Source organism: Petaurus breviceps, unplaced genomic scaffold, assembly GCF_028583685.1.
Source record: "Petaurus breviceps papuanus isolate PSGF00001 unplaced genomic scaffold, PetGlider_PUasm1.0 90879, whole genome shotgun sequence".
Lineage (NCBI taxonomy): Eukaryota > Metazoa > Chordata > Mammalia > Diprotodontia > Petauridae > Petaurus > Petaurus breviceps.
Window position 1 is genome coordinate 318,171 of NW_027187368.1, and position 25,857 is coordinate 344,027.

A 25,857-nucleotide genomic window follows, 5' to 3' on the forward strand; every position below is an offset into this window, starting at 1 on the left:
AAGCATTCTTTAAGTACTGAATGGAATTCCATTTTAATACCCAAGTACAGACTCAAATACAATTACCACAAAAAGAAAGATAGGAATAAGGGGTCATTTATTATATTACATTTAAAATGCAAATTTGGGCAGGAAAATTTAGCAAGGTATGGGATTTATTTTAATTAAATTTCAAAAATATTATAACCAATTGACACCACAGTTGCAGCAATTTCTTCAGCTGCTTTCTAGGAATTCCACTTCTCCAGATGCCCTTCCAGATGGAAACTGGAAGCACAAAAGCCAAGCCTTTACACACTAGCTTCCCCAAAGAACACATTAAAATGAATAGGTCAGCAGGGAAAATGACAGAATTTCTAGATGTAACATGCTAGAGGACAGAATCAATATTTAAATGTTAGACCAAAAAATTGGCTGAATCTAATAAGATGAATTTCAATAGGAATAAATGCAAAGTGCTGCCCTTGGGTTCAAACAGTCAACTGCACAGGTACATGATGAGAGGCATTGATGGAGGATAGTTGTAAAAAACATCTTGGAGGCTTTGTTGGAGTGACTACAAGCTTACTATTACTCAACAGTGTGACATGGCAACTCAAACACACACCCCCAAAACCACTGACCTTAGGCTGAATTAAAAGACACATAGTGACTAAAGCAAAGGAGACAGTTCTACTTTACTCTGCTGTAGTCAGACTGCATCTGCAATATTGTGTCTAGTTATGACTGTGTTGTACTATTGAACACCAAACTGTTTATACTCTCTTGAGTTCTCTAATGCCCTCTATGCTCGTAGCTCACATCATCTCCAAGTCTAGGAATGTAGAATATTATGACATACAATGTGACTTTGCCAACTTTTCCCATCTTTTCATCAAAGGATGATGTACAATGTTATGTAAAACCACCTTTATATACATCATACATATAAAAACTGAAAAGCACAACACTTGGCCCATGATGGATGGAGAAAATCTAGTTGTTCAGCAGACCTCCTAGGGCTTTGTGGAAAGTCAGAGCAACCATAACATTCCTGTGTAGGGGCTCCTTGTTCCATCTATTACACAGAGGAGCCCATAAATAAATAGCAGAGCCTATCTTTCTGCACCAGTGCTTAAGTATGAAAATACAAATATGCTTTATACATAATACATATTTATAAAATAAATACATCAGTGGGTATAGGAATAACTGTATAGCCCAGATTGACAACCAGTGAAAAGCTCAGAGGGTCTTTGGAACAATTGGCTCCATCCATCAACCTATATCAGCATTGGAAATTGCCTCCTCTGCAGCTAATCCAGCTCCACCATCACAGCTGATTGTAGTCATGGGTACTGAACTTTAGGCCCTTGACTAAAAGGCCAAGGTTTCTTTAGCATTAACTAACATTCCCTGCCCTTACTTTGTGTTTTCTTTTTTTGTTGGTTTTGATGTTTTTTAATTTTGTTTTTATTTCCACATTCTCTCCTTCCTTCCACCTACTCCAATACCCAGGGAGAAAGCAAATAATAGTTACTTTGTATTTCCTAAGGTGCTTTTCAACTTTAGCATTCTGTGTGCTAAAGTTCTGTATTTGTGGTATTATGTAGCTCATATATTCTCATTTCTAACAATATTATTAAGTCCTTCTAGCTCCAACTTCTTTGTTCTATATTCAAGAAGCAGCATAGTATAGTGACTAGAGTGCAGAGTTTAGAGTCAAAAAGGCCTGAGTTCAATTCCTGCAGAGATCTCTACTAGCTCTAAGAGTTATATCATTATAACAGGACAAATCAGTTAGCCTTTCAGAGACTCAAATTTCTTCATCTGTAAAATGGAAATAATAGCAGCTACCTCACAGGGTTGTTATGAGAAGGAAATGAAATAATATATGTAAAGCACTTTGCAAACTTTATGGCATTATACTACATAAATGTCAGCTATCTTCACTATTGTTCTTATTTTAAGATGCCTTCTAATTCTGAACATTTTATATTCTGTACTCCTAGAAACTGTGTGGCATAGTGGGAAAAGTGCCAGATTTTGGAGGTAGAGGCCCTGGGTGTGAACCCTAGCCTTGCAGCTTACTTTCTGACACTGGGGAATCAATAAATTAATCAGTAGTCATTTATTAAACATCTCTTTGTGTCAGGCACTGTACTTAAGGCAAAAGGCTGGGAAAAGACAAGCCATTTCCCTTTCTGGGACTTTTATTTTCTTGTCTACTAAAGGAAAGTAGATTAATTCATTTCCAAGTTTTCTTCCAACCCCAAATTCATCTATGATCATATATTCCAAAATACTTTCTAACTCTTAACATTTTACAGCCTAAGAAACTAACATTCTATGACACTGTGAAATGACCCAAGTGGTGAATCCTCCGTGGGATCCTCAGTGCATAGATCTCCTGAGAGTGTGCAGGATGCACAGTGACTGTGTGTCCCTGTCAATGTTTTAGGGTCTGTCACTTAGGAAGAATGCTGTTTAGCACCAAGTACAACTGTTGCAGGATGTCATGGAGTACACATTTAGAAAGATGGGTGATTGGGGTTGATGGTGGAGAGAAAGAAAAGCTTTTCTAATTATGTAGATTCCTCTTACAGGAGTCAGGTAAGACAAGGAAGCCAAAATGTTGCCTTTTCTGACTCTCCTAAAGTGAGACTTGTTACTTTCAGTTCTTCCCCTCCTTCCCCCCCCCCTCACCACCACCAAGGAAGGAATGAATTTTGGAAAAGGTATGTTTCTTCAGCCTTGCTCCCCCCCCTCCTTCATTCCCCCCTTGAAGCTCTGAGACTTAGAGATCTGTCTAGAGAATCTAATGTCAGTATCCAGACCTCTGATTGTCCCGTAAGTGCGCCAACAAAATGGCCAGTTGGAATGGCACAGTTCTACCCCCCCCCTCCATTTTTAATGCCACATTGCTGGATTCTCAGATTTTAAATGAAAAATATATGCAGTTAGCTGTGCGCTGACAGTGTCCTTGAGGATTTGACAGTGAGATTTTCCAGCAGTTGCTTTTCGTTAGAATCCTGGTGGTGTTTAATAAGGCAGTCGAGCTGCTGGGACCTCTACTTCTTGTTTGTTCTCCGAGGGCTCCGGGGCTGCTGCGGTAAGCACATCGACCAGGGCTGATCATTACAAGGGCGTACGCCACCATGAATAAAAATGTCACACGTTCCCCCATCTCGCAGCAGTACAAAATGTCATCCCTGTCAGACACACATTGCAGGTAGCAGTGTGCAGTCACTACAAATTGGGGAGCTGCATATTCCCCCTGCGTTATGATATTCTTCATTTGAAGCCGAAGAAAAACAGTTGTTAACCTATTAGCTGGGATTTTAAACTCTGGTGAGGCGGCAGATGGGGAGACTTTCACACGCAGATAGAAATGTATTCCAGGGGTCCAGGAATTTCCAAGCCTGTTTCTCTGTCCATTTGTATGGTAGAGGGGAGGAGGGAGAGGGAAAAAAAAAAGAAAGAAACCTTCTCTGCTCTACAAACCTGTCTATCCTCGTTTACCAAGGAGACCTTCATACAGGGAAAACTTTGCTTATTTCATATTTAAACCTCCCATCAGTTTTAACTTTTTTTTATCTATATTTTGCTTTTAGGGCCTGTGTAGTATAATAGAAAGAGCACTAGACTTGTAGTCAGGTGATCTGAGTTCAAATCCTGGCTCCAAAACTAAACAACAGTGTGATTATGGATAAGTCATTCAATCTCTCTTGAGTTTTCATTTTTTTTTTCCAACTCTAAATGGTAATAATATTCCTAAAATTACCTACTTCACGGGTATATAGTAAAAGTACTTTATAAACTGTAAGGTGATATAGGATGTATTATCATTCTGGATAAGGAAGAAAGTTCATCTAGCTTAAACATTGGGCTCCTCTAGGATCATCTTGAGCAATTAATCAGAACATGATCTGGAACTTTTTTCAAAAGGGACAAAAAATATTTAGGAAGGAGATAGTATATAACACAGTCATGCCAAGAGAGGGAGGGTCTGACCATCAGCTCTCAAGAGGATTGATGAGGGTGATGGTGGTATGGTTCAGTGGAAGACAACAAAGCAAGGATCAAGGACAGCAGATACTGCAGGGAAAGAGTGAATCCCCAAGGATAAAGCATGCTTGCTCCCCTCCCCAAAGATAACACTCTGGAATACTGCCATTTTTGCCCTGTGCTAGTTACTGTGCTACTGTTAATTCAAATGATAGTTCTTGGAATTTTTGAGCTGGAAGGCCCCCTTGAGGCAATCTAGGACAAACCCTTCATTTTATAGAGGAGGAAATGGGTCCAGAGAGGAAGTGACTTGGCCAAGAATGTACGATGAGTTAATGGTAGCACCCATACTCATATATCTCCTGACACCTTGCCTTATGGCACTATCTGTACCTGCTGCTTCATGTTCCAAAACGCTGGCTTATTGTTCAACAGTCACCAAGTATAAAAGAGACTGAAGTCCTAGTACAGAGGAAGCTGTCAGCACCACTTATGAAAGCCTCGGCTTTGTTGTTCACTCACTTTCACCCTCAGCAAACCACTCACCTTCCTTAGACCTTCATTTCCCCATTTTATGAAAATTAGAAGGTTGTACAAGTTGATCTCTGAATTTCCTCCCAGTTCTGACATTCTATAGTCTAAGGTCCACTCCAGCTCTAACATCGTGTGAAAATCAGTAAAGGTTTTTTTCAGGCTTTTTTTCCCCCTTAGAATGTTTAGAGTGAACATCCTTTCCAGAGATGATGAATTAGCTTCTGTTTTGCTGAGCCAGCCCTGGCCCTTAAACATACTGAACTCATCCTCATTGACCTGGTTGTAGCAGGCATGTTGAAATGTGCATGTTTGCAAAGGCAAACCTTCTCCTGGGTCCTTAGGTCTGAGTGGATTTTATAGGCAGAGAATTCTAGAACAACTAAGGAAATTGTCCCCTAAGAGAAAAACAAACCCAAGTCTTGCTGAAAGGGGTTGCTGGCTTCTCTCCTACCCCCACTTTGTATATCTTACCTAATATTTATAATCTTTGAATTAGCACTCAGATACTCTTCTTCTATCAGTGATGAATTCATTCATTCAATAAACATTTACTAACTGCCTGCTATATGTATTGCATTTTTCATGATATTCTGAGATTCATGGATAAGTAAGGAATGATCCCTGTCCTCAGGGATCTCATAAACTAGTAGGGTAGCCAAACACTTATGCAAAGTTTTAATTATAAGGCAAGTTAAAATGTTATTATGTGCATAAGAATCGTGAGTTCGTAGAAATCACAGCTTTTAATACCTGGAAGAGTACTAATGCCCCCTTAATTTACAGATAAGGAAACTGAGGTTCAAAGGATGAAATGATTTCTCCAAGGTCACATAGCAGTGACAGAGCCAGAATTCAAACTCAAGTCTTTTGACTCCAACTTTAGTGTTCTCTCCTGGAGAAACAGAAGGCTTCCACATGGCAGGTAGCATTTTAGCTCAACCCTGAAAGATGAATAAGATACTAATAACATTTATATAATGTTTTAAGGTTTACAAAGCACTTCTGTTATAACAACTCTTGAAAGTAGATAGTATGGGTATAAATAGCCCCATTTTATAAATTAAAAAAATTAAAACAGCATCAGAGGGTTAGAGAGATAAAGGGACTTCTCCAGGATCCCACAGGTGGTGAGGCTGGGACTCTAGAACCGGAGTGCATCTCTAAAGATGTCACAATTCCAGGTGTGAACTTTCCCACCTGATCTAGAGCCTAGTAGTGTGCACAACATATATTTTCTTTTTGGTGAGGAGGGAAACTGATACCTGTTCTGCCCCAATCAGATTTAGCTGCCCCTCAACATGCACCAGTCAGCTCCCTTGAATAGTAGCAGGTCATCAGAATATAGAGTTTCAACTCTGCAGCTGCGCCAGGTTAGCAGCAGATGCTCTTCCCCTCCCCATTCTGTTCCCTTCCCTTCCCATGCCTCCCTTCCCTCAGCTAAATCACCTGAGGTCCCAGGGCTCCTTTGCACCCCCTTCAAGCCATTTCTGCCCTGCTTGTAGTTCAGCAGAAGAGCTTGTTGTACAGGATATCACTGGGGATCCCTCAGTATTCCACTACAATATCAGCACTTTCCACCACTCCAAACAAAATACTGCTCCTGTAAATGAGGAAGCCTGTCCTGAAAAGGAGTGACTGACTAGTGCTCCCATGTCGCCATGGAAGAACAAAGTCTGAGACTCAGAGGCAAGTGACCTCAGAGTGTGCAGAAATATCTCCCACAACCTCCCCATCAAGTGGACTCCCAGGCTCACAGATCTCTTGTGATAGGAATTTCACAAGTATCTGGGGGCAAGTAGTTGTTTGGAAGTTTTTCCTTATTTTTATTTGAAATCTGCCTCCACACTTTGCCCTATTGATCCCAATTCTGCCCTGCTAGAGTCAAGCAGAAAAAGTCCAATCTCTTTTCCCCCTGATAATTCTTTAAACACTGAAGGACAAAGGTCACTCACATCCTCCCTCCCCCCGGCAAGTCTTCTCTTCTCCATGTTAAACATCTCCATTGGATCTTCTTGTGTAGTGATCACCAGTCCACTCACAATCTCATTCATCTTCCTCTGAATGTTCTGTTTTGTCCAGCGTTCTCCCTGAGGTGGGCACAGTCTTCCAGACATGATCTGACCAGAGTAGAGGATTACAGAACCATCCCCTCCCTCTGTTAATGCCACCTAAGATCATGGGCTTCCCATAACAGACATGAATTAAGAATATGACCTATTTGTGAAAATAAATGTAAATGTAAATTTTCAATTCATTTCTTTTTCCAAAAATGGTCCATTCTAACACAGCCTTGGTGGTAGTGCTTGAGAGAATATGGAGGGGTTCCCTGCTTCAATTTAATATGAAGAAAAATTTCCTGACAATCAAAGCTATCCTAAGGAATAGGAGGCCTTTTAGGAAGTCATGAGTTCCCTGTCACTAGAAGTCTTTACGAGGAAAATGGGTAACTATTTGTTGATGATGTCGTAGAAATTATTTTTACTTAAGTAGAAGTTAGAATAGATGACCTCTAAGCAATGCTGAAATTCTCTGCTTCTAATCCTGTTGCTTCATGCACGAATACCCCCATTACATCCCTGACAAATGGTCATCTAGCTACGACAAGAACTTACAGGGACATGGAATGCACTGCCTCTTAAAGCATTCCATTTCACTGGGCTCTGATCATTAAGATGTTCTTCCTTTATTGAGCTGAAGTCAGCCTCCCAATAACCTCCACCTGTTGGTCCTTGTTACATACCCTCTGAGGCCACATAGAACAAATCCAATCCTTTTACACATGGAAGCCCTTCATATATTTAAAACTATGATTTTAGCCTGAACAGCCTCTTTTCAGGCTATACTTTCTCAGTTCCTTTAATTATTCCTCATATGATATTGCTTTCAGACTCCTCATCATTGTCTAGAAATACCCCACTTGGTCAGTATCCTTCAAAAAACATCTGACCCAGGACTGAACACAATATTCTAGATGTCCTTTGATCAGAGGAGAGGAAAGTAGAACTAGCACCTCCTACATTCTAGACATTAGTGAGTAGTTTTTCTTTTGGGATCAACTTAAATTCTGAACACCATACACTTGAATGCCTTTTTAAATTGTTAAGTTACTTTGGAGTTCCCCCCCGCCTTTGACATATGAGACCAATGCTAGAAAGTTAATTACCATTGCCTGGGGGAGTTTTTTTGCTATCTCTTCCTATCTTGGACCTTTAGCCATCATGAATGAGCTTCCCAATATTTAAGAAAGAGTCGTCTCTTGCAAATAATTTCCTTTTGTATGACTTTAAATGGACTTCTCAGGATAGCTAAGTAAGAGATCATGGCTAATCCTAGTTATTCTCTATCTCAAAATAGTAAGAAATGCACAAAATATAGTTTAAAAAAACTACAAAAATAAAACAGAAGATGGGGAAAAGCTCATTGCAAGAAACCCTCACAGAAAAACCAAGTAGAGTAAAAATGAGTAAACAACCAAAAAGAGGTTCCAATATAATTAATACCATGGAGCAAAAGAAAACAATAAGAAAACCCTAGATGAGAGGGATAATACCACAGTAATGACTAAAAGATCCCTGGAAATTAAAATGTAATAAAGGTAAGAACCTACAGAATACTTTAGAAGAGAGCAAAATAATTTAAGGAAAGAATACAAATGGAAATAACTACAGAAATTAGAACTCTGAAAGAAATTTTGGGAGAAACATGAAACAAACCTGGAGAACCTCTCCAAATAGATTATCTAAAAAGGAAATTATTAGACTGGGAACTAGTCAGAATTGTTAGAGTGGAAAAGCTATTGTCAAAACAAAATAAAAATACAAGCTTAGAAGAATGCCAGAGAGCTTTGTAAACTAAGACAATTGAGCTCAAAGATAGAATTCTCAGGGAAACACAGAGCCTTGATGCCTTACTTCAGAGAAGTGTGCAAGAAAACTACTGAAGAATATCAAAAACAAATAAAGTTAGCTCGATAGACTGCACAGATTGCTGACTAAGCAAAACACTAAGATTACCTTACCCATAAACATCATGGTTAAGCTGCACAACTCCAGCATTAAACAACAAATATTGCAAGTATCTAAGAGGAAGCCCTTCACATACCAAGAAATTACAGTCCAAACCACGCCAGATTATTCTTTGTTCATAAGAAATAGCCAATAAATGCAATGATGTTCCAAAAATTAAAGAAAATGGGTATGTAACCCCAAAATAATGCCCTACTAAGTTGAGCTTAACTGTTTTTAAAGCTTTATTTTCAGCAAAAGAGGAAGAATTTTTAATTATTTCTTCTGAAAAAGCCAGATGACTTAAAATGTTTTCAGGCCCCCAAATACTGCCTCCTTGGTGGGGCTTGAGACCTTGAATAAAGGGGGTTAAAAGAACTCAGGCTATTTAGCCTGGAGAAGAGAAGACTTAGGGGGCACATTATTCCCTATCTTCACATATCTGAAGAGATGTCATGGGGAAAAGAGATTAGACTTTGGTATGACCACAGGGAACCTAGGTCATAGGGGCACCTCCCAGTGATCCCAAAGACATGAGCCAAGCCAAGGACTTCACTTCTGGGTCTGTCCTTTGAAAAACACCAGAGACATGAAGTCATTTGATCTCTCTCTGTGTTGAGAAGGTATGGCAAGAGTCAGGGTTAGGAGAGGAAGAGTGGGAAAAAATGACAGAAGTTGGGGAAAAAATAGGAAAGAATGTTGGCCATTTCAAAGGATACTCCACACACACACACAGAAAGATCCTTTTATAAACTCCTTTTTTGGAGGTATATCAAACAAAAAAAGCTCTTTTATTTTTGTGCCTTGCATAATAGCAGGTTTCCAGTCCTGTTGAGCAAAAGAACCTTTCTCCAACCCTAGAGGGATCCTATATTGCTACATAAATCTTTGTCTTCCCCTCCTATCTCTCAATGTTTCATTCATAGGTCAGAGCATTGATGTAGTGGCTGGCTATAAAAATTAACCAGGTGAACCCCTTCTTGTTCCTCAATTAAGATAATGATAGAGTTTAATTGTGACCTTCTCTCTTGCACTAACAGCCCTGGGTTCCTCATATATTTGAGGCTTGTACTCTGTGAAAGTGATGACCTTTCCAGCTCTCCCTTCCACAAGATTGCAATGGCTTATTCCTCTTTCTCATCCCTGGGAAGGAAGCCTGTAGGAGTGGTAATCAGGACCAAAGTTGGAGAATGCTTTTCAGGCCTGTGTTTTGTTTCCCCTGTCTTATCTGGTCCGACCCAGAGAGCATCACCTTCTCAGTGAGGAGGCAGTATGGTATGGGGAGAAGATGAGGCCAGGGGAGTGGTGAGGAAAGGGGGGAAATATTGATTGGTCTTGCAAGTCAGGAGGCCTGGGTTTGATTCCTGCCCCTGCCATTAATTAGCTGTGTGAGCTCAAGCAAGTTCTTCACTCTCTGTGGGCTTCAATTTCCTTATCTACAAAAGAAGCAAATCAGAATAAATAATCAGGCCCATTCTGCCCCTAATGTTGTTTTCAGCCTGCGTTCCAGCTTCAGTGCTCTGTGTTCTAATATTCCACATTTTGAATTCCATTCTAACTCTAACATTCTGGGTTACCTATTCTGAAAGTTGATTGAATGCATGTGACTTTGTGAAATCACTTCCTTTCTCTATATCATCTTCAAAATGAAACAGATAACATTTGCATGTTCTACCTCATGGGATTTTTGTAAAGAAACCAGCTCATAAATCCCTTTAAAAAAGCATGGGCTGCACTTCAGTCTGAGTCTCCATGGTTGCAGTTCATGGAAATCAGGATTTATAGCAACATATGAGAGCCGACAGGGCTTATGTAGTAATCGTCTTAATTCAACACTTTCTTTGTTAAAATATGTTTTACTGATACCTCTTGTTTTCATATTACAGTCACTCAGGGGAAGGAGAAGAATCTTAACCTCCTCCAGATTAAAAACTAAAAGATCAAAACAATTCAGCAAAAAAAACCCAGTAAATTAGCCACATCTGACAGAGTATACACATTCTGCCCTAGTGGTCCCCCCTCCTCTCTGCCATGAAGAGAAAGGCATGTTTCATTATTTATGCTCCAGCACCATTATTCAACCCCATTACTTTACAGATGAGGAAGTTGAGGCCCAGAGAAGATAAGGGAACATGTCCAGTGCAGTAAGTTAGCAGCTGAGCTGAGACTTGAAGGATTCAAATCTACTTAGTCACAAAAGCAATATGTCTTTTTGTCCTGTGTGAATCTCTGAGACAATTTATTTTCAAATTTACAGTATTTAGCTCTTTGAGGAAAGTTCTCAATTTGGAGTTTAGACTTCAGAAAACACAAACAAAGACATTTTCCTTCATTCCCTGCCCCACATCCAAGAAGTTGTAGAATTTTGTCTACCTGAAAGAAACGGCTCCATTCTTCATTTCTTTTCATGGTCCTATAGAGCTTTTAGAAAAACTCAGTTCACAGAGCTGCTTACTATCATGTCCATAACTAGGCCTTGCTAGTCTCTCCAGAATCTTTTCCCAGTTCCCCCTCATCTGTAACAACCTTCCCTTTGAACCCTGTATATCATTCTCTTTGCAGCTCTTTAATGCATTTATCATATAATGTTGTGGTGATATAGGAAGGCAATATCTGCCTTGTGTCCTTTAACCTTTTAGACTGTATGCTCCATGATGACAGAAACCATGTCTTTTCTGAACTATAGATCTTCCCTGGCAAGGCACATTCAGGACAGTGCCCTGCACATAGTAGAAACTTAATAAATGTTTATTGGATGAATGAATTTCAGAACAGTTCTGAAATACAGTGTAGTCAATTTTTTTGTTTCATAGCAAAGCTGTTATGGTGATTGTACCAGAGAAATGGCAGTATTTCTTCTCATTTGTGATCTTAATTCTGGCCTCCTGCTAAAGTATCTGTTAGGGATAATGTTCTTAATAAAAATTAGAGGCTTACTCCACTGCTTCCTCATCGCATAGAAATGACCCTGAGTTCTTCAAGGCTATATAATCAAGGCAAGAGTTCTGGCAAGTTCCACCAACTTGGGAAGACTTCAGGTATAGACTGCACCTGTCAACTGAAGACCAGCTCAACCAAATTTAAAGGGCCTCATTATAACCTTGTCCCCTGGGTATGAATTTTTCATCCGTAACAGCTCAGTAATGGCATCTGTTTACTCAGTCCCAGAGAGGTTGTGATCTGTGCTGGTGGAGAGAATGACTATGTCCAGTGAAATCTTGTGGGTACAAAAGTAATAGAATTTACAAAGTGCCTTCTTCACAGTGACCAGTAAGGTTAGTGGTACAAATATTATCCCTCTTTTATAGTGGAGGAAACTGAGATTCAGAGACGGAAGGTGACTTGTCCAGGCCCAAACAGATGTCTCTTCATTCCAAGTCTGATGTTTCCTCAGTTACACCACATTTAAGAAAGACCTTTTTGATCCACCAGATCTTGTGTCACTGGGGAAGATATTCAATTTTTTTAGATTTGTTCAACAAGAAAAAAAATGGATAAATATTTTTATTGTGAGAAGTCCACATACCTCCAATAAGCTCTTATGTTCACTTCTCTGTCGCATCCTTTAAAAATGTTATCATGAGGGTACAAAACACTGGCAGGTCACTTCAGCTAACCTCTATAAGTGTACCACCTGCCCCCCAGCCAGGCCATTTGCGTCCAAAGACCTGGTAGTTGAATTGGTTGGCCAATTTCTGAAGGTAAAGAGCAGTGTTCTGGGCATCAAAAGACCCAGGCTCTGAGAACAACTCTGCTACTGATTCAAGTTAGAGTTTCCTCATTTATCAGATAAGTGATGTGGACTAGGTAATCCCTAAGGTCAATTTCAGTTCTAAAATTATATGTTCTAAGGTCCCTTCCAGCTTGGACATTCTATAGCTCACAAAGAGCCTAGGAACCTTTACAGTGTAGTAAAGGCCTTGTGTGTCAGCAATATTAAGGCTGGCCTACAAGGATGATATAAAGGAATGGGTTAATGCAGGACTCTTTTTGCCTTTCTGTGATGCACTCTCTGCATTCAAGAACATGCCTCGTAATTTAGCTGTTTTCAGCAGTGCAGCCCTGCACGGTGTGCCCATTCATCCATACAGCACAGGTAATTAAGTTGATATTCCAACACGGCTTCCCCTACTGACCTTTTGGAAACAATGTGTTTTGCTGCATCAACAAATTAACTGCAAATCAGATGCTGTCCTAGTAAATATGATCTTCATATACTATGAATATACTTACTTATCCCATGCTGATGACAGATACAAACACCAACATTAAAAATGAAACACTGACAAAGGGCAAAGAACTGTTATATTCTAGTAGGTCCTTCATGTCAATTACCCTTTAGTGCTTGTCCTTCCTTGTGTTCCCATTTTACATACTTTACAACACTGATGCATCCACCATAGTTATTTGTCAGGGTGAAGGGAGATGCAAACCACCCTCTGGCCGCATCTAAGTTTCCATTTGTGTCCAGTGTCCAGTGTTCAGAAACGTGTTCCTGAAATGAACAGCCCTGCTTCTGGCCCAAAGTCCAAGCCTTGTGAATGCTGATCACTTGTAACTCTGAAGGTACAATGAGCAAAGAGTCAAAAACTCATGGAATGTTAACAATAGAAGGAACGCAGAGCTTTTGAACAGAGAAACATACATTGTCAGTTATATGGAACTTAGAACATGGAAAGTTAGGAGAATGTAATCCTAGAATTAAGGAGATAATTTAGTTATGAAGCATAGAATGTCAGAATTTGAAGGGAGGGATCTTATAAAATATAGCCTTAGCGTAGGAAAGGACCTCAGAGGTCATATCATCCAAAATCCTTATCTGAAGTATGAATTCCCTCTACGTATGTAATAAGGAATCGTCTACTCAAAGAAATACATCCTAGAACTACTTTTTAAGAAAAATTTAAATGCTACCCTATGAGAAGCCCATGAAACAAAAAAAGGAGTTCTAGCCCCTGCCATCCCCCATCCTAAGGGAAAGGAGGAGATGTTCTCCCTGTAGGAGTATCATCTCTGAAGGGTCCACTCATCGGAGAGAAAAGAGAAAGAATGGTGTGGGACCACAGCGCCAAGCTGCATTCCCACTGATTTTGAGAATAATCTGATGATGAAACACATGATGGTGACATCTTCCAGGGTCAAGACCAAAGGGAGAAAGGCAAAATCCCAGTGGGTAGGTATTAAAGACCCCCCTGGGACTATAGGGGGAAATATGAACTCCTCCACTAATTATCAGGACACCCTGCCATGGAATACACATCTCCTAGGGGACTCCAGCTGAGCCTGTTAACTAGCAGACATCTGGGCGATTAAAGCAGTATTTCACAGTTTGCACAGAGAAGGGTTTCATGTTCTATCTAGTAGAACATTCAACCTGAGGAGTAAGTCTTTCTTTTTCCTCCCTTCCCAAGTAAGGAAGTGTTGAGTGTTGATGTAAGGGCCTGAGGGGAAATACTGGGGGTTAGAAGCTCCCAGTTTGTTAGGATCATAGATCCCCCAAGTTCATAGAATCATAGGATTTAGAACTAGAATGGGCTTTAAAGATCAGCTAGATCACTCTCCTCATTTTACTGATGAAGAAATTGGGGCCCAGAGAAAGGAAGTGATTTGTATGTGGTCAATAAACTGGGAATTAGTAGCAATAGGTGTTGAATTCCAGTCTTCTGGCTCCAGATTCAATTCCCTTTTTACTAGTACAAGCTACATAAAAAGGAAGAAGGGTAATGAGTGCTCAGGATGTAACAGGTCACATGATCCTAGATTTCAAATGAAAAGAGCCCTTTAATATCTTCTAGTTCAGCATTTCTCAAATTCTTTGGTCTTAGGACTCTTGCACTCTTAAAATTTATTGAGGACCTCAAAGAGATTTTGTTTATATGGTTTATGTCAATCAATATTTGTGATACTAAACATAAAAACTAACAAAATTTTTTAAAATATCTATAACTTATTTTAAAGTAACAATAAACCCATTACATTTTAACATAAATATTAAAATTTTTGTGAAAAGTAACTTTTTTTAATTAGTGTGAAGATTGGCATTGTTTTACATTCTGCATTCAATCTGTTGTGACATGTTGTTTTGATTGAAATATATGAAGAAAATCTGGCCTCACATAAATATGTAGTTGGAAAAGGGAGGAGTGTTTTAGTAGGCAAATAACATATTAGCATTATTATGAAAATAGTATTGACCTCAGTGACCTCCCAAAAGGATCTCAGGGACCTCTGGGGGCCACAGAACACCCTTGCAGAATGGTTTTTCTAGTTCAATTTATGGAGAAGAACTAGAGAAGGGAAACCACTGGGCTAAGGTTCCTCTGCTAATGCTAGGAGAGCCCTGAACAGCCCATCCCCTCCTACTCTCTGTTACATCCCCTTGACGTGCATTAAGAAATCTCGTGGCGACCAAAATAAAGCCCATGCTCAATACAACATTACCATTTCAAGAATAGTATTTTTTTTAATGCATCGCAATCCCACCAGCTTGTGAGCTTTTAGGATAGAAACTGGCTAAAGAAATGAACATTATTAAAAGAAAGCCATGCAAGAAGTAGCCATAGTCCAGTGCATGGAGTTTTAGTCCTACTTTCTGACCACCAAAATGCTATGAAGCCTTGGGCAAGTTGACTCTCATTTCTGGGTGTCTGTTTTCTCATTCTCTAAAGTGGGACAGCTGAACTTTGTTCTAAGTCCTGTCATTCCACTGGGGCAGGAGGTCACATGCAACAGCAATTAAGCAGAACAGGAATCCACTATTTCCTAGAACTACCAGTTATTTTCTAAAATAGATTTTTTTTTTCATTTCTTTTGCATCAGTCTGTCAATCAATAAAAATTTGTTAAGGGCCTACTCTATACCAGGCACTGTGGTAAGTGAGTGCTAGGGATACAAAAAGAAACTTCATCTTCATTTCCCCTTGAATCTCCCCCACCTTCCCAGAGAGCCATCCCTTATAACAAAGAATTTTAAAAAGAGAAAAAATCAGCAAAACCAACCAGTACATTAAAAAAAGTCTGACAGTGTTCCTCACCGTTGAACTCCTATAACTGCAAAGGATCAGGGTGATATATCTTCTCATATTTCTTCTTCAGGGCCAAGTGTAATCATTATAATTTTACAATGTTCAGTTTGGGCTGTTTTACTATTGTTCTTTCCATTTATATTATGTGGTCATTGTGTGTATTGTTTTCCTGTCTCTGCTTGCCTTAATTTGCATCAGTTCATATAAATCTTTCCATGCTTCTCTACATTCATTGTATTCATTTTATTGTTTCTTTTATCACAGTAATTGTCCATTATCTTAATATATCACAAATTGTTTAGCCATTCCCCCAGTCACTGAACATATTTTGCTTCCAGTTATTTGATACCAGAAGGAGTGCTGCTATAAATATTTTGGAGTATATGAAAACTTTTTGTCATTGACCTCCTTATAGTTTATATTCCTAGTACTGGACTTTGGGTCAAAAGATATGAATGTTTAGTCACTGTACACAATTCTAAGTTGATTTCCAGAATTACCAATTCACTGCTGTACCAAAAATAAATTAGCCTACCTATCTTTACAACACCTGTCCAACATTGACTATTCCCATCTATTTTTTCTCATCTTTACCAATTTGCTGGGTATGAAGTGAAACCTTAGAATTATTTCATTTTGCATTTCTCTTATTATTAGTCATTTGAAGAATTCTTTCATATAAGTTTTAAAGTTTGAAGTTCCTTTGAAAATTGTTTTATCTCGTTTTTCATATTCTTTGACCATTTCTGTTGAGAAACAGCTTTTAGTCTTTTGTATTTGGTAGTTGTTTACATATCTTAGATATCAAACCTTTATCACAAATATTGGATACAAGGACTTTTTTGTCCTCGTTGAATACTTCCCTTCTTATCCTAGATACATGAATTTTGTTTGGATAAAAGCTTTTCAGCTTCATTCAATCAAAGTTATCATTTTTGTATTCTGTAATTACCCCTGTTGTTTGATTAAGAATTTACCTCTTCAATCATCAAGCATTTATCCTTGACCCCCTTCATTGAAGCAAACACTCCTCCTTAGAGATTTTGTCAAAATCCAAAATTTGTCAACCAGTCTAGATCCTGGTTGCTGCTATCTATATAGTATGCTAACCCCCACCCACCCACTTGACAACCATGTTTTTTCATCTTTATTGTGTTCTCTATTCCCCCTACCCTTTAGTTCTTACCTATGTGTACTGATTACACTATCATTTTCCTAGCTCACTTGTTCTTGAATAGTAATTCCCCCACACCCCTTTCTAGTTTAGCCTCGTGGATTTTGTTTGTTATCTAAAAATGTTGGGTGGCTAGGTGGCGCAGTGAATAAAGCGCTGGCCCTTGGAGTCAGGAGGACCCGAGTTCAGTTCTGGCCTCAGACATTTAACACCCACACAAAAAAAGCTAGCCATGTAACTTTGGGCAAGTTACTTAACCCCAGTTGCCCTCCAAAAGACAAAACAAACAAACAAAAAAAGAAATGATGTTGATTTCGTGGGTTTATTTCATAGCTTGCAAATTTGCTTGCAGTGGTTAATTTTTTTGATTAGTTTCTTTGCTGATACCCTAGAATTTTTTCTAAGTAAATTGTCATTTCATCAGCAAATAAGAATAGTTTTGTCTCTTCTTTGCCAGCCCTTATTCCTTTAATTTTTTTTTCTTGTCTTATTGGTATTGCTAACATTTCTGGAACTATCTCAAATAATAGTGGAGAGAGGGGGCATCTTTGTTTTATTCCTGTATTTATTAGGAAAGTTTCTAGTGTTTTCCATTATATTACTTGGTTTTTGTTTTAGAGAAATACTTTTTATCATATTAAAAAGTATTCCTCTATGCCTGTACCAAAAGACTTTTTTTGTTTTATTAGTATAAGTGGATGTTGCATTTTGTCAAGTGATTTTTATCATGTAGTTTTGCATGTTATTATTTTTAGTATGATTAAGTATGTTAATCATTATCCCAATGTTGAACCATCTTTGTATATCTGGTATAAGTGCAACCTGATTATAATGAATGATTCGAGGGGATAAAGTGCTGCTGTCTTTTTATCCTGGTTTTATTTAAATCTATATTTATTAATGATATTGATCTATAGTTCTCTCTTTGCTTTATCCTTTCCTAATTTAGATATTAGGACTATATGTCATAAATGGAATTTGACAAAATTCTCATTTTTTTAGAATAATTTGTTTTGTTTATTATATTACAATTGAAGAATGCCAGTGCTTAAAAGACCCCTAAAATATGGTGGAGTGTTAGAATTAAATCGTACTTCTTTCTCCTCTCCCTCTTTCCCCAGCCATTTCCAAAGTACCATTCCTCTTTGTAGATAAAGAAGACAACAGTTCATCAATTTTTGTTATTGAATATCTGGGATTTTAGGTGGAATTTGTGCCCTAGAATTGGAGGGGGAGAAGCATGAACTGAACCACACTTAGGAAGTTGTGCACCATTTCAATTTTCCCAAACTGCTGTTTGCCACAAAAGGACACTTTTTTAAACACCAGTCTTCATGTCTTTAAACACCATCATGTCTTCATGATGCTATGTACTTATGAATCATGGAACACCATGATCTTGAATGGGTCAAAATTGCAGGTTACATGGAAAGATGCTTCGTGAATATAATTTAGCCACTGCCTAATATCACTGATGACTTGTAAGAAGGTCAGATTTGGACTTGTGTTTAGATGACCTAGATGTGAATCCTAGTTCTATCACTTAGAATATTTGATGCTTTGGGTGAATCAGTTCTTTCTGGGACTCAGTTTACTCATCTCCAAAATTTGAGGGTAAGACCAAATTCTGTGATTCTGTAGAATAGGAGGTAGGCCAGTCATTTAGCAAGTATGAAGGATAACAGATGGACAGTCACAAGAGCTGCACTGGTACCCATGAAATATTAAAGGAATAAGAGGAAGAACTCTAACAAACTATTTGGCACTTCATTGAAGAATTTGTGGAAGAATATAGATAAAAAATAACATGGACTTAAAAGAAATGGAAAAATTACAATTCATGCCAAGAGAAGGGGGAAAAAAAAGAAAGGAAGGAAACATTTATGTGCCAGGTACTGTGCTGAGCACTTTATAAATATTATTTCATTTTTTATGTTCACGACAACCTGGAAGAATAAGTGCTATTATTATCCCTATTTTGCAGTTGAAGAAACTGAGGCAATCAGAGGTTAAGTGACTTGCCAAAGGTCATACAACTAGTAAGTGTCTGAGGCTAAATTTGAATTCAGGTTTTCCTGACTCCAGGCCCAATGTTCTATCCATTGTGCCACAAGCTGCCTTTGGAAAGAGGAAAAACATTATAATGATGTCATGGAGCCAGCAAAGCATGGAAATAGGAGGTTCTAGGGCAGGGGGAAGAATAATCTCTCTTTTGAGCCTCACTTTTCCCTAAAGGACAGAATTTGCTGGATATTTCTTAGCGAGTTCCACCATATGTTACCTTAGTACTAAAAGTGTGGAGAATAGTGGAGAATTAGGGGGAGAGAGAGAAATGGAGAGATGTAGCTCAAAGGTATGGGAGACTGTCAGTAGGTTTGATCAGTGTGTTGACCATCTCACTAGAACATTAGGAACTCTATTTGTCTCAAATAACCTTTACAGGCTGGGGATTAAACTAGATTTTCTCCAAGGTCCTTGTCACCTTTGTTATTCTATAATTTAAGGGCCCTTCCCATGTTCCAAGATCCCTTCTAACTCTTACATTTATACCATTTCTTGTCTAAAATAATATAAATGAAATGAAGACTCAAAGTATTTTCATTTACAATATTTCCCGAATTTAGGTCCTAAATTTTACACACACACACACACACACACACACACACACACACTTTTATTTTTATGTGTGTGTGTGTGTGTGTATAAATTTTCCAAAATTCTACTGAACTTCCTCATTACACAGTGAGATTCCCATCAGTGGAAGTGTTCAAGTGAAGACTGACCAATCATTTGTCAAAGATGTTCTATGTTAATATCTCAGGTAAGGTTTATATTAGATGACCTCTGAAATCCTTTCCAACTTTGAGATGGTATGATCTGAAATAGTATCTTGACCTAGGGAAGAAACCTATTTTCTCCACTCTTTCCCATCACCTCTTGTGATGTTAGGGAAAATAGGCTGGTGCAGTGCAAAGAACACCAGACCTACAGAGAGCACCTTGATTTGAATTTTGACCCCATCACCAACTTGCTATGAGACATTTGCCAACTTATGTCATATCCCTGAGCCTCAATTTCCTTCTCTGTAAGTAGAGGGAGCTGATCAAAGTTATCTCTAGGCTTCTTTCTAGATCTAGTATTCCATGTTCTAATGCCCCTTCCAGCTTTGAAATGTCAGATTTTATGATGGCCAGAAAAAGTGGGAGAATTGAGCTTACCCAGACCCTTTGGGTCAATGCAATACTGTCTGACAGTGAAAGGAGATAAACAGTAAAGAGTTCAGTGGTTTCTTCCAGGATGCTCAGTGTCTCAGATTCCTGTCTATTCCTAGCCTGATTGCATCATAACAAAGGATCCCTTAAATACCAATGAGGCACATTTTGTACTGTTTGTACTGTTTATACTGTACTGTTTGACTAAATGAAGCAACAACACTTTGCCAACTACTATTCTGAAGTTTCAGTAACATTAACTGGACTTGTGTACAATACAAACAGCTCAATAGGACCTAGTTATATTCCCACAGAAAAATATGCCAAACCAAGTCTACTGATCACAGTATTATTTAAAATACTTCTAATTAGCTTCTGTCAAGCTAATTAGTAAAATTATGCATAGCCGTGTGACCATGGGCAAGTCACTTGACTTCTGCCTCAGTTTCCTCAATTGTGAAATGGGGGTAATAATAGTATGTCCATCACAGAGCTATTGTGAGGATCAAATGAAATAATACTTGAGAAATAGCACAGTTTCTGGCACCTAATAGATGTTCAGTAAATGTTTGCTCCCCTGCTCCCTCCCTTTCACCTTTTTCAGTAAGGTTCAGAAAAAAATGGCTCTGGTTCCCATTGTTATTCTGTTATTGTTTTGTATGCTCTTATTCTTTTATAGTTAATGCTCTGTGAACTGTTAAATAAGTGGATAAAATAACTGCTTTCTGTAGTTTACTAGAAGTGTTAGAATGTAAGCTTATCTTCTTTAAACTCATTGAAAACTTCAGGACAACTATGGTAGCAAATAGGAAAGTGGCTGGGTAGCTCATCCTGTTGAGGCCCTATGCTAGGCCTCTATTTTTTTTTTTTAAGTTTTTTATGCCATGTAGCTCAGCGTGAGTATTTAGCACAGTGACATCTATTGAAAATGTTCTAATCTTATGTGGATCAATGTTACATGTAGGTAACTGTAGGCTTTAGTCTGTGAGAATATTCCAGAACCATTACATTTATTCATTGAGTTTTTCAGGATGTTTTAAGGCCTATATTCATAGTACATGAATTGGTCATCTGTCCCTCCATGAAAGATAAGCAAGCTTCTGGTGTGTGGTTCTTCCTAAATGTCTTACAGTCTATTCAAAAAGTGCTTAATATTTACAGCCTGAAATGACGTGTTGCGCAGTTTCTACTGTTTCTTTGCATAATCTACATTGATCCCTAATTCCAGCCTCCTTAGAAATAAAGCATTTGTAATGCTTGGTGCTGACCACTTGCACCTGGAGTGCCATTGTTAACCTCTTTATTTCCATGAACAAATCATTGTTGTCATCTTCATTGTTATTATAGTTGTTACTGCTATTGCTGCTTCTGTTACAACTAGTCGTTTTTATTCATAGTTTCCATTTCCAAGGCAAACTGTTTATAGGAATTGTGTGGTATGGAAAGCATGCCAGACTTGAGAGTCAGCAGGCACATGTTTAAGACCCAGCCCCTCCCCTTACTGGCCCCCTTCATCTTTGGGCAAATCATTTTACTTCTTGCAGTCTCAGGTTCCTTATCTATAAAATGGGAATAATCATCTTTACCCTGCCTACCTCTCAGGGCTGTTGGGAGAGATTATGGATGTAAAGCATGTTATAGCCATATAAAAGTGAGTAGTTTATGATAATTATGAGTGATAATATTTCTACCAGTTTTCAGGTAGTCCTGGGAGGGATACATTGCTTGGCCCTATCAGTTTCCATAGGAAAAGCTGAATGTCTTGTTTAAATTTGCCCAACGTAATCTTTTTTTCCCTGGACTGAACATAAAGAGAATTGAATGCTCTTGGTGTGTACTGATGGTTTCAGTTTCCACTTCCAGCTTCAAAGACCTTGTCCTCCTCGGCCTCCTCCTCCAAAGATACACCGCTGGGCACAGCCCGTGAGTAGCTGGCAGTTTTGCCCCCCTTGCCCCTGCTTAATACTGCCTGAACTGCACTGTTTAACAGCATTCATTACTAAGCCTGGGCAGTTTGGATTTGCCAGTCAGTTCCCTCCTTCTCTGTGTGGCACAACCTAAAACTTGCATTTCGGTTCTCCCTTCTCTTTCTCTTTTTCTTGACAAGTTCTGCAAGGCAGATGAGAAGGTGGCTGGGCTGCTGCGTGTGCTGTGTTTTCTTGGCATGGGTTTTGTTTTGATCAGATCCTGGGAGTGGTGTAGTGGAAAGAACCGTGAATGTGGAGTGGGAGGAATAATCCCAGTTCTGACACTCAGTAGATATATGGGCCTGGGCAAGGCATTGAACTTCTCTGACTCTCAGTACCCTCCTCTGTAAAATGAGCGGGTTGGTAAGAGAGTATTGTAGTATAATAAAAAGAGCACCAGATTTGGAGTCAAAAGACCATGGTTTATATCTCAGCTCTGCCCTGCTAACTAGCCATATAACCTTGAACAAGTCACTTTCCCTCTGTGTGCCTCAGTTTCCTCCTTTGTAAAATTAGGAATGGGGGGGAGGGGAGTTGGACTAGATGATCTCAAAGGTTTCCATTTGCAAGTCATTCCCTGACTAAATGTTCTCTCAGATCCCTTGCAGCTCTAAGAGAAGAGAGTTCAACTTGGAGTCAGGATACCTGGGTTCAGCTTCCAATGTACAATTCAAACTCTGTGCCTCAGAGTTTGACTATAAAATAGAGATAGTAGCACCTAACTACCTATGTCATGGGCTGTTCTCAAGACAGTGTTTTGTAAACTTAAGAGTGCTAGACAAGTATGAGCTGTCATCATTATTAAACCCTATGATGTTTTAGCTCATGAGTTTTAAAATCATATATGAAAAGACTTGCTTTTACAAAAGAAGCAAGAGTCTGGCAGCACAGTTCACAATTTCTCCAGATACTGATTTGGAAATGCATTTGATGCTTTCTGTTTTGTGGGAAGTAAGCTACATCCAGACACTATCGAGCCTGCTCAGGTGAAGGCAAGTGTTTGACAATGCAAGACAAGGAGCAAGGGACCTGTTAAAACAGTTATGAATGTGATGAATGTCAATAAGTTAGTTGTAGGGGAGGAAACCATTCATTATGACCTACATGAATAACCTATATCTGATTGCCCACTGTCTGGGCGGGGTGGGGGAGGAGAGATAGATTTTGGAACTCAAAATTTAAAAAATTATATTTAAAAATTTGTTTTAGCATGTAATTGGGGAAAAAAATAAAATTATATATATATATATATTTTTTTTTTAATTATGACCTACATTAGTCATTAAAATGTTAGCTAGAACCAGAGAACAGAGTTAGAAGAGATCTTAGAACATAATGGTATATCTGAAAAGGATCTTAGACTATGGAGGGCTAAAGCATAGAACACAGAATGTCAAAACAATCTGAAACCCCTCCTTGGACATCATATGATCCAGTCCTTTCCCATGGAGTGTGTGTGTGTGTGTGTGTTGATTGCTAGCTTCCTAGTGATTAATAATTTCCAAATGCAGACTCTAGAATTTGTGGAACCTGTGGAGACTCTGGTATGCTAGGGGATCTGGTTCATTAACATTGCCTCATTTTAATCATTTAATCACTCCGGCTCTTTAACTTTCCCCTTCTCCAGTTTGGGTGTTCCATTCTCCATGATGTAGATGTCAGTTTCCTTTCTGTTCATAGTGTATGTATGAATATGCACGTTTTTATCATGATTGTACTGTGTGGGGTGACACTGGGTTGAATATGACGGAATTATAGATTACATCCAACGAACTGGATATTAATCAGCTTTGGAAAATGCTTTGAATTGTGCATCAAAGTGCTTGGGTTTGTAACCTGCCTCTAGTGAATGACCTTAGGCAAATCAATTGACTTATCCTGAAATCAGTTTCCTTAGTTATAAAATAAGGTTTGACAAAATTATCCTAAAATACTTTTTCGCTCTAAATCCAATAAACTAGTGCCACCAATTAACTTGAATGGTTCTGCCCCCTACTTTTAAGAAACAGTCGTGTGTTGCAATGAAGAGCCAGATTTAGAGCTAGAAGGAACCTGGAAGATTAACTTATCCATTTCTTTCACTTTACAGATGAAAAAATTGAGGGCCCTACAGGGTTAAGTGACTTGCCTAGGGTCATATAACTGTTCCAATCCCAGCAGAGCTGGGATTCAAACCCAGCTGCCCCAACTCCAAATTCAGTGTTCTGAAGCTTGGATTCAAATCCTGACTCTGACACTTCTATCTCTTTAACACTGGAAATTAATTCACTGTACTCCCATGAGCCTCAGTTTCCCCATCTATAAGATCAGAATAACAATTATCTTGTACTCCCTACTTCACAGGACAGTTGTGAGGGAAGTCTTTTGTGAATCTTAAGCATTCTATAAATGCTTATTATTATTGAAAATATCTTAATAAAGATAGTAACAATAAATAATAATAAACTTCATTCAGAGGACTAAAGGACTAAACCTTTTGCCAACTTTTGTAAGCCCTAGTTATCCAATGAGGGGCCCTTTGGAATTTTACTCATTGAGGTCTTTGTTAGTATAATCCCTTTAATAATCCTGGAGGTATGAAGGAGGGGCAGGGAGGCATCTCTGGGCCATGCCATTCAGTTGTTTCCATTTGAATCAAAGCAAATCTTGCTAGCTCTGTTTAATCTTTCAGCTGCAGTACATTACAGCTGTTGGTATGATCTGTTCATGTCAACTGTTTCTGCTCCCTCTGTGATTGATAACAGGTTAGGAGAGTAAACATTGCCGTAAGAAAAGCACCAGTTGTATTTCAGCTGACTACATTAAAGTGCATAGTGGAACAGTGGATTCTACAGAAGCAAACTGAGATGATTAGAACATGCTTCTGATGCCAAAATGTGCTTCTGTTTACGTGGAACCTTATTTGGAGTTTACTTGTTCTGTCATTTCTCTCCCATCTCCCATGCCCTTTCATCCCCTGGGCAGCGTAGGCAGTACTTGATGGTGTGACCTTGGGTGAGTCACTCTCTGGATTTTACTTTTCTCATCTTTAAGATGAAGAGGTTGGACTAGGTGTTCTTCTTAAGGCGGCTTCTAGTTCTAACAGTGGGACAATGACCGAAAGTTGGAAGAAGCAAGAGATGTGTGTGTGTAACTCAGGTCCCCAAAGCTCCCAGAACAGAATCAGGCACCCTAGGAACCCTCACTCTTTGTGAATTAAATGGAAGAGTAAATTTATGAGAATCTTGGTAATAGAAACCCTCGGGGTTGCAGACAGGATTGCATGTACTCCTTTGTCAAAGCTCCAAAGCTGCCACATCCATAGCTGCTATTGTATAAATGAAACAGAAAGAAATGGAGACCCATAAGAACCTTAGAGCTAGAGGGAACCTTTGTAATCATTATGGCCACACACATACCCCACCCCCGTCATTTTACAGATGAGGAAACTGAGGCTACAGAAGGTCAAACACGTAGTGATAGCACTGGGGACTGTGCCCAGGTCTCCCAACCCAATATTATTTTCACAAGACCATGTCATCTTCCCACCTTGAACTTGTGCAGGCTTTGTTGTCACCAAATATTGAGGGTGCAAGTTTTACCCAGCAAGGCTCATTATATAACAAGCCCCTTTGGTAGGAGGGGCTGGATTCACCACCTGGGGGGTTGGGTGGACAGCTTTGTACCAAGTCACCTATGGCAGGAGTTCAAATGTTACCAGGATATTTGGGTTTTCTTTATTTAAAAAAAAGAAGAAAGCATTGAAAATGTCATCTGTACTAAAGGCTAGTGGGGGTGGGGGGGGGGGGGGGGGTGGGGGGGGAAGGCTGACTCTCTCCCGACTGCATGTGAAGCTCTTTATAAGCTTCGTATTTATTATTTCTCTCCCCCTCTCTCCCCATTAAAATCAAATGTACTCGGCGCTTTTGTATTCAATACACATTTAACCCTGCCGACTTAGATTTCTCAGGTTTTA

At 39.0% G+C, this 25,857-nt stretch overlaps 1 protein-coding gene and 1 long non-coding RNA gene across 2 annotated transcripts in view; one reads left to right on the forward strand and one right to left on the reverse strand.

Moving 5' to 3' along the window:
- DENND1A (DENN domain containing 1A) overlaps window positions 1–25,857 on the forward strand; it is a gene marked incomplete at its 5' end in the record, with an annotated part of 386,178 nt that overhangs the window by 312,975 nt on the left and 47,346 nt on the right. Inside the window, one exon of the mRNA XM_069073945.1 lies at window positions 21,799–21,858. Coding sequence (XP_068930046.1) covers window positions 21,799–21,858 — 60 coding nt within the window. The remainder of the gene's footprint in view (window positions 1–21,798; window positions 21,859–25,857) is intronic.
- LOC138150352 (uncharacterized) lies at window positions 5,174–16,943 on the reverse strand. The gene is made up of 2 exons (XR_011165558.1): window positions 5,968–16,943; window positions 5,174–5,462 (listed from the first exon to the last, which is right to left on the reverse strand). It is a non-coding gene; the product is annotated as an uncharacterized lncRNA (long non-coding RNA).